This window comes from Aulonocara sp. 'chitande type north' Nkhata Bay, linkage group LG2 (assembly GCF_057382095.1).
Source record: "Aulonocara sp. 'chitande type north' Nkhata Bay isolate Kocher_YH1m ecotype deep benthic linkage group LG2, A_spYH_male_GT1.1, whole genome shotgun sequence".
In the NCBI taxonomy this organism is placed as follows: Eukaryota; Metazoa; Chordata; class Actinopteri; order Cichliformes; family Cichlidae; genus Aulonocara; species Aulonocara sp. 'chitande type north' Nkhata Bay.
In genome coordinates, this window is record NC_141345.1 from 37842351 (window position 1) to 37852473 (window position 10123).

Below are 10123 nucleotides of genomic sequence, written 5' to 3' on the forward strand. Positions count from 1 at the left end.
ATATTCACACAAACATGGATATATCAGGCAGCAAGTTGGGGTTCAGTATCTTCCCAAAACCTGGAACTAACTAGCATTCCAATTAGTAGATGAACCTGCTTTACCATCTGAGCTACAGCCAGCCCACTAGGTGAAGTGTAGTGGTTCTTACGGAAATTATAACTTGTATTTTTGTGTCCAGCTTAAACCATTTTTCTTCATAGACTGACACCTTGGTCCAATTCCAAGTAGCAGGTATGGCCAACAACTGTGAGTTTGTTAAGATGAGATAAGGGAAACTGTTACAAAAAGAAAGTTACCTTCAACTCTGAGTCAGCTCGATTCATTCCCTCATTCATGAAGTCACTGTTCAAGCAGAGAAATTAATTTGTAGATGTCTATTTAATCCCAGTTTAAATTTATTTTGTACTTAGCATGAGCACTTTTATAATTATATATAGGATGGAACCAGCAATAACATCACAGACGTATCAGCTAAGAGTAAAATTTGTGTAGTTTCCATCTTTCCAACTCTCCCTCTGTGGACATGAATGTGGTCAGTCAGTTTCCTTGTACTGTAAACATTTACTGTATGTTACACACTGATCAATAATCAGTCGTTTGTTATATTAGAAAAAGTCACACTGACAGTAAAATGTCTGTCAAAGGTGGATCTTGGAAAATATTTAAATATCGAAGCGAAGATGAGTTAAAAATGACTTTAAGACTCTAAAAATGAACCAAATGAGTTTAAAGTAACATTTCAGACAGTGTTGTGAAACCGCAGCATATCTGTAACTGATAATCAGTCTCAGTGGGTCAAACTATTTCATATAGCACCAAATCAACAACAGCGATTGCCTCAGGATGCTTTATATTGTAAAGACCTTATAATGTTCATATATTGTGTGTTTTTATATTGTTGTGCTTGACATCATCAACCGGAACCAAATTCCTTGTATGTGTTTGCGGGTATACTTGGCCAATAAGTGTGGTTCTGATTATGATAATACAGAGTTGGCTTAATAAATGTGCAGTGTTTCCAACGAGGATGTTAGTGACAGCGAGTTAAACTACAAATGAAGATCCTGGAGTTCAGTTGCAGCTTGTTTAACGGTTTCCATGACCATGTGGTGAAAACTGAAATGACAGAGAATAAACTCCATCTCAACAGGTCGAAGCATGCTTACATCAGTAAAGTGAATTACTCTCACTAAAACATTCATGTCAGCAAAATATACATTAATATCCAAACCTCTCTGTATGAACTGTCATAGACAGTAACTTATGGCGTTCCAGCCTGATCAGTCAGAGTAGATGGCATCTGATTTCCACACTGTCTTTAGCATGTGCAGCTTGTTCCTCAGCAAAAAACCGAGCCGCCGGAACAGGAAATACATTTTAGCGATATTTTCTATTTAACAAAAACGTATGTAAAGCATGAATTATTCAGTTTAACAACATGTATTTATATTTTTTATTGACCAAAATTTTTAGAATTCTTTATTTTAAACGTATGAACTTATGCATTCAGAAAATGCCTTAGCGCAACACAAAATGCGTTTGAATGTTTACCCGACTCTGACACCAATGTTGCCACGACTCTGAAGAGTCGTATCCGTTCCTTCATGTCACGGTCAGAAAACAAAAGAATGATATAAGCCCACAAACAAAGCCAAATAATCTGGATTGGCCAACACGAGCTCAGGCTGAAGGGAATCTGTTGGTGGAACTGGGTGAGCAGTTCTGTATAACACAGGCCACAGATGAATGTGATTTAATTCTTCTTGAGAAGCGTTATTATCATGGGTATCTGAATCTTGTAGTTAAGGGAAACAAAGCACTGCAGTGCTTTAACTGATTGCAACCATATATAATTAAAGAGCGAGAAGGAGACGAGGTAAAATCCATGGTGGCTCGAAGGGGGACTTGGATACGCACAGGCCCTGCTAATGAAAGGACATTTATCATGCTTAAAGCAGTGATGGACGCTGGCACAACTGTCCCTCCCCGTGGAGGTAAGACTCCCGTACAAGCCTTTTTCATGAAGACAGGTAAGGAGAAAAAGGGAGGACGCAAGGGCGAGGGAAATTGTGCGAGCCGTCCCTCATCACAGCAATAATTACCCAAAACACACATCAGGGGTGGAGCAGCACGGACCACTTGTGTTTCAATGGCATCATTAGAGACACACGCGTATATACATGCTCGTAAAGCTAAAAGAGTGCATGCAGGGATGGAAGCGTGTCTTTGCTTGATGCTTCTGCAGAAATCTGTGGTATTTGTGGCAGATGATTGTAGATGCTTGTCTTTAAAAAGCATTTTATTCTGGTTTATCGTCTAGTTTCCATGAAAACAGATGTTATTACATTCACCAGTGTGTGTCTGCAGTAGGGCTAACCAAGAGGGTGTATTTGGGTCTTTTTGGTTTGAATACAACAACTTGTTTGTGTTATTCAGAAGCAGAAGGCCTAAAGTGGCGTTGACTGGGTGGTGGGACCTTCTGTGTGCTGTAATTAAGCACTGTTGGTTTGAGGTGCACCACAGTGTGAGTGTGTGTGAAGGTGAATCACCCACCGGTAATTTTACAGTACAACAGATTCATCGGCTCTTTTATGTGGCGTTTTAAACAGTTGTTAAAAAAATAGTTATTACATTGAACCCCGTCTCTGTCCTAAGTATAACGGACCTTAGTGCTTTCAACTCTGTATTCTCTGGGTGAAATTCCCAGGGTGGTTGTTGGGTTTTCATTAAATTGTAAAAGCTTTGAGCTTCCAGTTGCCACTTCCATTTTACTGCGTGCATGTGACACCATTGGTTCTTTGCTCTTTTCCGTATTTACTTTCCACCACACTTGTTTTATTAAATCTTACTTACAGTTAGAAACCTTGGCATTGTTTCTGCAGTCTCTGCAACCCTATTGGAGCAATAAACAAAACAGATTCTCTCCATTATGACATGGGCATTCAATGAGGTGGACATCAGTTATAAAATGTACATCATCCTCTTCACACCATTATGAAGCCTCATTCAGCTTGCCCTCATGCACTGTGGATGGATGGCGTCACTCTGGAACTGCCCACTCCCTTCACAATACAAATGTTGTATTATAGGATAACAGTGATCGGTGCAAAGTTGCAAATGAATATTGTATTTAGCTTAACTGGATGAGGGAGCGTCTTCACAGCATATCATATAGAACAACTATAGCTCACCAACAAAGTGTCATTTAGTCATTCAGCCTAATCTGCATTCAACACACTCCTTATAAAGTCATGGCAGCGTTCTTTACAATTCTCTCTTTCCAGTATCTGTCACTGTCTCACAAACCTTTAATGACGTGTGGAGATGTTGGCTCAGAAAATGAAGGAGCACCGAGGCAATATATGTTTTCAGATTTGGACCTGAGATGTATTATTCACAGGTTTTGCTGTAGGTTTTAACTCATTCACTGCCAGCCATTGGCAGTGAATGAGTTAAACCCATTGACTCATTCACTGCAATTGACGGCTATAGACGTCAATGGCAGTGAATGAGTTAAGATATTGCAGTTTATCTTAATATCAGCTCCCCTCAACTTCATTACCCTCCTGCCTTCAGATGTGATATCTTTTAAAGTCGAGCTACTTCTGCACAAGAACAGTCCTTTTGCTTGAGATTGAAGATTGGAGTGCACCTTGTCATGCGTATCTTTGGACTGTGGGAGGAAGCCAGAGCATCAAGAGATGGTAGGCGTTTTTTGTTCTTGTTTTGTTGGTGTTTTTCTCTTCCACACATGGATTTAGAAAATGAATGATTGCATAAAAGCAGGGCTATACTCTGTTAATCCAGTAAGTGCAGTCACATCACTTTGTGCTCAATTCAGCCATTCATTATGAGCATTTAAGGCAAACTCATTGTTCAGTGAACGTGCTCTTTCAGGATACGGTTCAGGTGGCAGTAGAAATATCTCCATGTGTTTTCCCTCTAGCTGAGGAGCTGTTACAGTATGGTTCAGCTCATTAATGTGTCTCCCTGGGTATTAACTGCCTATAGAGATCCATTATCTTACCAATGAGATGTGTTTGCATGACTGTAAGGTCTTCCTGTATGCACACCTGAGTCAGACATGTCAGCACATTCCCAGGCAAACTGAAAGATGAAATGACATAAGGTTAGCAGAGAAAAAGTAATCAGTGTATACAAAAACAATGCCAGTACACACTGTCTGACAGCTTTAAAATAAGGTCTTCAACACTGTGTCTACGCATTTAAACTAATACAATGTGGCCCATACATGTCTAAAATAATGTGCACATATTTTTTTATGTTTCAGCTGTTTGCTTTGAAGAGGAGCTAAGTTCTGTGTCAGGTTTTAGAAATGTGTATCTTCTATTACTAACTGAATAAGATGTAAAAGAGAAATTTAGATGGTAGAATCTGTGTTAACATTCTTACTGTTGGTTTGTGAAGCTTCATTCAGATGGGATTAACATCAAGGCCTATAGTTAGTTAAATATTCCATGTGGTCTAATTCCAGAAGGAATTTTAAATTTAATGAACTTACAGGATCTTTTCTGCAACAGACACATAAAGCATAAAGCAAAGAAACAAGAATGTTTAGAAAGAGTAAAACTGAGCTTCAGAACGTTACAGAGTTACACATCAGAATATTACTGACCGTGCTTGGTGTCATTCTTGTCAGCACAACATCACATACAGTGTTAAAGGTATTTATTTTTGATTTTTGACGTACTGTATTAACACAATGGAACTACAATCACATCAAACATGAAATCAGAGGAGGAAAAGAACTTTATTTAATTCTTCTGTCATACACATGCTCAATGCAGCAAGAGAGACAGAGGAACAGGGGAATAAGACATACAATATAATATAATACATAACAATAAGAATACTAGTATACAGTAATATACAGTAGGTAGGGTAGTAAAAATATAATATCAAATAACAAAGTAACAAAATAAGTATATCCTGAAAAATCAATAGCTTAGCTATCAGTGCAGCATAGTGCCATAGTACTGTGCAAATGAATAAAAGAGTAGCATCATATGATGGGGAGATGAAACACACATTTGATGATGTTATGCAGTGAGGGGCGGTGAGGGAAACATCAGACTTCACTCCATCCCAATTAAAGTAATTGTTTTATTGTCTCTTGCCAACATCATGCACATGCAGACAACAACTTTTCAAAATGGCCCCCAATCCATTTCCTGCTCCCTTTAAATACTCTAAAGACACACCTTCTTAATACAGACTGGCCTATAAAAGAGCTGCAATTGAGGCAGGCTTCCTCTTTACTGGGAAAACAAGATGGCCACCACAAAGGTAACCTGCAACACTTTGTTACTTAAATGCTTCCCAACAGATGAAAAACTGTTGGGTGATATTGCACGGTCTGAATGGCAGCAGAATAACTTTGTTATTAATCCTCAGGAAAAGCGAGGAAGAGCTGTAGATTGTTTTTACTGTGAGAAGCATAAACATCTTTAACGTGTCATTTTTATCATTTGAAATGCAAATAAAAAATGTAAATCTCCGGCAAACGGGAAAGATAGTCAGCAATAAGATTGTTCTTACCCGGACAATGCTGGACGGTGAACTGGTATGGCTGGAGGGCTAGGCACCAGCGCAGTATCCTCGCATTCTGATGTTGCTTGGAGTGCATCCACAGCAGGGATCGGTGATCCGTCTGAAGAATAAATTCTCTTCCAAGGAGATAATATTTCAACGAATCAATTGCCCACTTAATTGCCAGTCCTTCTTTCTCTACTGTAGAATAGTTTTTTTCCCTGTCAAACAGCTTCTTACTTAAGAAAAGCACAGGTTTTTCTTCACCAGCTTCTCCTTGAGCCAGCACTGCTCCAAGTCCAACATTAGAGGCATCTACCTGTACAACAAATGGTTTGGAAAAATCCGGGCTTTGCAAAACAGGGGCTTCAGAAATCTGTCTCTTTAAACATTGGAAGGCACGTTCACAGTCGTCATTCCACATCACTTTAGAAGCGTGTTTTCTCGTGAGATCTGTAAGAGGGGCTGCCAAGGTTGAGAAATGGGGAATAAACCTCCGATACCAGCCAACCAAGCCCAGAAACGACCTCACTTGCTTTTTGGTTTTAGGTCTGGGAATTGTTTTTATAGCCTTTACCTTTTCAACTTGTGGCTTTATTTGTCCATGGCCAACAATGTATCCTAGATACCTCACCTCTTCTTGTGCCCAGGCACACTTGCTCACATTCAGAGTCAAACCAGCCTTCCTCCCAAGACTCACTGTATATCACCACATCATCCAGGTAGGCAGCTGCAAACTTTGAACAACCATTAAGGATAATGTCCATCAACCTTTGAAAAGTTGCAGGTGCCCCATGAAGACCAAAGGGCAACACAGTGTACTGAAATAAGCCCATTCCTGGAATTTGGAAGGCTGTGTATTCTTTACAGGACGGCTCTAAGAGCACTTGCCAGTAACCCTTACACAAATCTAAGGTTGTAATGTATCTAGCCTTTCCTAGTCTTTCCAGTAGCTCATCAATCCGTGGCATTGGATAAGAATCAAAACAGGAAATACTATTTAGCTTTCTCATGTCTGAACAAAATTGTAGTTGAGGGGAGTCTTTCTTTGGAACAAGTACAATGGGGTTTGACCACTCACTCCTTGAGGGCTCAATCACTCCCAGTTCCAGCATCATCTGAACCTCCTTCCTCAACGGTTCCACCATCCGTTCTGGTATCATGTAAGGCTTAAGACGAAGAGGTTTTGTATCTTTCAAGATGATGTTATGTGTTATGACATTTGTTCGCCCCGGTGTGTCTAAGAACAAAGATGGAAAGGATTGCCTCACCTCATTCAACTGTTGCCACTGATCTTCAGTCAGATGTTCAGGAGGGTCTTCAGATTTGGGCATGCCTCTGAATGGGCTCATCTCAGCTTCTCCAACCTCCAGAATGCCACTGTCTTTAGGCCGAACATCTTGTACCATCAGGATTTGCTTCACACCTGGTTCTGGGGCGTTTCTTTCATGATACTCTTTTAACAAGTTTACATGTAGCAGTTGCTTTGATTTGTGTTTCTCTGGACAAATGACCTCATATGTCACTGGGCCGGTTTTTCTGGCCACAGTATAAGGTCCTTGCCACTTAGCCAGCAACTTACTTGGTCCAGTAGGCAAAAGTACCAAAACTTTTTGACCAGTCTTTAGTTCTCTCTCACAGGCATGCTTGTCATACCATACCTTTTGCTTTTGCTGCGCCTTCTGCATATGGTCTCTAACCTGTTCTCTGTATGTTTCCAGTTTGTCTCTCATCTGCAATATGTAGGAAATGATGTTCATCGTCGAAGCCACTTCAGTAGACCCCGGTGCCACTCCAGCCACCCAGTTCTCTTTCAGCATATCCAGGGGGCCTCTAACCTGCCTTCCATAGAGCAGCTCAAAAGGGGAGAAACCAGTTGAAGCCTGTGGTACTTCTCTGTATGCAAACAACAGAAAAGGCAACCATTTATCCCAGCCTTTGCCAGTATCATCAATAAACTTTCTCAACATTTGCTTTAATGTAACATTAAATCGTTCCACCAGACCGTCCGTTTCTGGATGGTAGGGAGTAGTTCGAATACCTTTTACACCAAGTTGGTCATAAAGAGACTTTATCAAATGTGACATAAAACTGGTACCCTGATCTGTCAGGATCTCCTTTGGAATGCCAACTCTGGAAAAAAGGTCTACTAAGCATCGAACAATGTGTTTGACCTGCAGAGAACGCAGTGGATAAACATCTGGATATCTTGTGGCATAATCACAAATGACTAACGCATATTTATGACCACTACTACTCTTAGGTAAAGGACCTATGATATCCATAGCTATTCTCTCATAAGGTACATCCATTATAGGTAATGTTTGCAACGGGCCTCTGTCTGAAATTTTGGTAGGAGCCACTTTCTGACATTCATGACATGTTTTGCAGTAGTCAACCACATCTTTGTACAATCCTGGCCAGTAAAAACGTTGAGCAACACGATTGTAAGTCTTTGCCTGTCCTAAATGTCCTGACCATGGTACAGTGTGGCCCAGATGCAGGATTACTGATCGGTACTCTTTTGGTACAAGTCTGGGTTTCTCCATGTCCGCTAGATACAGAAGTTTATCCTTTATTATAAAAGGTTCTCCAGTTACACTTTTAAGCCCTATATCATTTTCTTTTCCATCATCCACGTTGCATGCTTTCTTAAAGAGAGGTTTTAAAGATGAATCATTTTCCTGTCTTTCTCTAAAATTATTGGGAAACTCCCACTGAAGATCAATAGGTGGAGACATTGGTAAGGTTGGTTCTGGAAAGTTTGCCCTACCACTGTTTTTATTTTTCTCCTGCCTACGTTGTCGTTTTGTTTTCCTGAGTTTACTCCCTCCTTCAAATAAGTCTTCATCTACATCAGGCAGTGGTTCTAAACCCCTTTTCATTGAACGAGTGACAACAGCACAGGAATAGGCTTCAGAGTTATTATGAACCAAACTGTCTAAGATTGGTAAGTCTTCTCCCAGAATGACATCATATGCTAACTGCTCCAACACTCCTACAGTTAACATAAATGCTTGGCCCTCAAGTTCAATAGTGACATCTGCTGTTGGATAATCTTTTTGACACCCATGAACACAAGTAATATTTACAGGTTTGTTAAAGTCAGGTAATACATTGCTCAACATAGAAGATTTAACCAAGGTTTGTGAGCTACCAGTGTCAGCAAGAGCCTTTACTGTTCGGCCATTTATTGAAACATCTACCACATGTTTATGTGGCACTAAACCATCACCAGTAAGTTCCCCCTCAAGACCTGTGGAGGGAACTACACACAACTCTACTGACTTTGGTTTTCTTAGGGGACATAAAGAAGCTTTATGACCAGGCTGCTGACAGTAATAGCAAATGAGGTTGTACCTTTGACTGCAATGTATAGGCTTCTTACCACCCCTAGTGTCCAAGCTTTCAACACTAGTCACCCCTGGAGGTTTTACCTCCCCAAACCTTGGTCTCCCCACAGTCATCTTTGACTTAGAAGGTTCACGATGAGCAGCTAGGTAACGTTCAGCCAGATCTGCAGCTTCCTCTCCTGTCTTTGGGTTGTTCTCTTTCACCCATGTGCGGACGTCTGACTGCAGCACGCGAAGAAACTGTTCCAAAATAATGGTTTCGCCGATCTCTTCTTTGCTCCGACTGTCAGGACGCATCCATCGCTTATAGAGTCCCTTTATCCGATTGTAGGTTTCACGCACACTCTCTCCCACGGGTACACTGGTGCTCCGGAACCGGTATCTGTAGGTCTCCTCTGTTACATTAAACTTGGATAACACTGCAGCTTTAATGGCCTCATAAGAGTCAGACTGTTCTTCATCCATGCCAGCATAAGCTTCAAGGGCTTTTCCAGTCAATAACGTGACCACTCTAGCTGCCCAGTCAACTTGCGGCCATCCCCACGTTTTAGCTATGCGTTCAAATCGTACAAAAAAACTTTCAGGATCCTCACCTTCCCTGAAGTCAGGTATTCTTGGCTCACCCCCACGGTGTATTTCTGCTCTCTGCACTGGAGCAGGTTGAACGACATGCATTTGAGACTGTACAGGCAGTGGTTGAGATGGAGGAGGCAGCTCAGCTTGGTGCTCAGTGGCTCCGTGAGGTGGCTGCACAGCTGATAGTGGAGGCAGTTTCCCAGCCTCTTGCTTTGAACAAACAGCTGCTGTAGAAATGTCACTCTGGACAGAAGGTTGAAGTTCAGAATGTTCAACATGTTGCAGCCTTGGTATATTGTCACTCAGTTGTTTTATCTGTTCAAACAGTATTGCTTCTGTTCTTTTGGAATGCCGCATAAATTCTCCAATTTCATCAAAGATATCAGGTTCAGAAAGTTCTTTACTCACGACACCAACTGCAGTCTGCTTAGGTCGTACTACTGGTTCAAAATCATCCTCATTAGCCATTGCTCCTTCAGGTGGTGGATCTGGCTCAATTGTTTGTCCACCTTCTCTTTCTTCCATGTCAGCAAGGGGGTTTTTCCTTGTCCAACGGTTTCTTCCACGTCCTACACCCCTCATTCAGCGTGTTCTGTCCCTCATTCACAGGCGTAACCGAATCCCACTCCTGACACCAACTG

The 10123-nt window shown here is 41.2% G+C and overlaps 1 protein-coding gene across 1 annotated transcript; it reads right to left on the reverse strand.

The window, feature by feature from the left end:
• Positions 1–4521: 4521 nt before the first annotated feature.
• Positions 4522–9371, reverse strand: LOC147338397 (zinc finger and SCAN domain-containing protein 16-like). The gene is made up of 4 exons (XM_086309757.1): positions 8942–9371; positions 6825–7009; positions 6635–6722; positions 4522–4535 (listed from the first exon to the last, which is right to left on the reverse strand). The coding sequence occupies exons 1-4, from the start codon at positions 9369–9371 to the stop codon at positions 4522–4524; spliced, it is 717 nt and encodes a 238-aa protein (XP_086165883.1).
• Positions 9372–10123: the final 752 nt, after the last annotated feature.

What these genes read in the sequence shown, in the direction of transcription:
- LOC147338397 (XM_086309757.1), bottom strand. Translation starts at nt 9,371, where the DNA reads ATGGATGAAGAACAGTCTGACTCTTATGAGGCCATTAAAGCTGCAGTG. An exon ending in AAGCTTGGACACTAGGGGTG is followed by an intron (nt 7,010 to 8,941) that starts GTAAGAAGCCTA and finishes ACTTGTTAAAAG; the next exon opens with AGTATCATGAAAGAAACGCC. An exon ending in AGTGGCAACAGTTGAATGAG is followed by an intron (nt 6,723 to 6,824) that starts GTGAGGCAATCC and finishes CTTCGTCTTAAG; the next exon opens with CCTTACATGATACCAGAACG.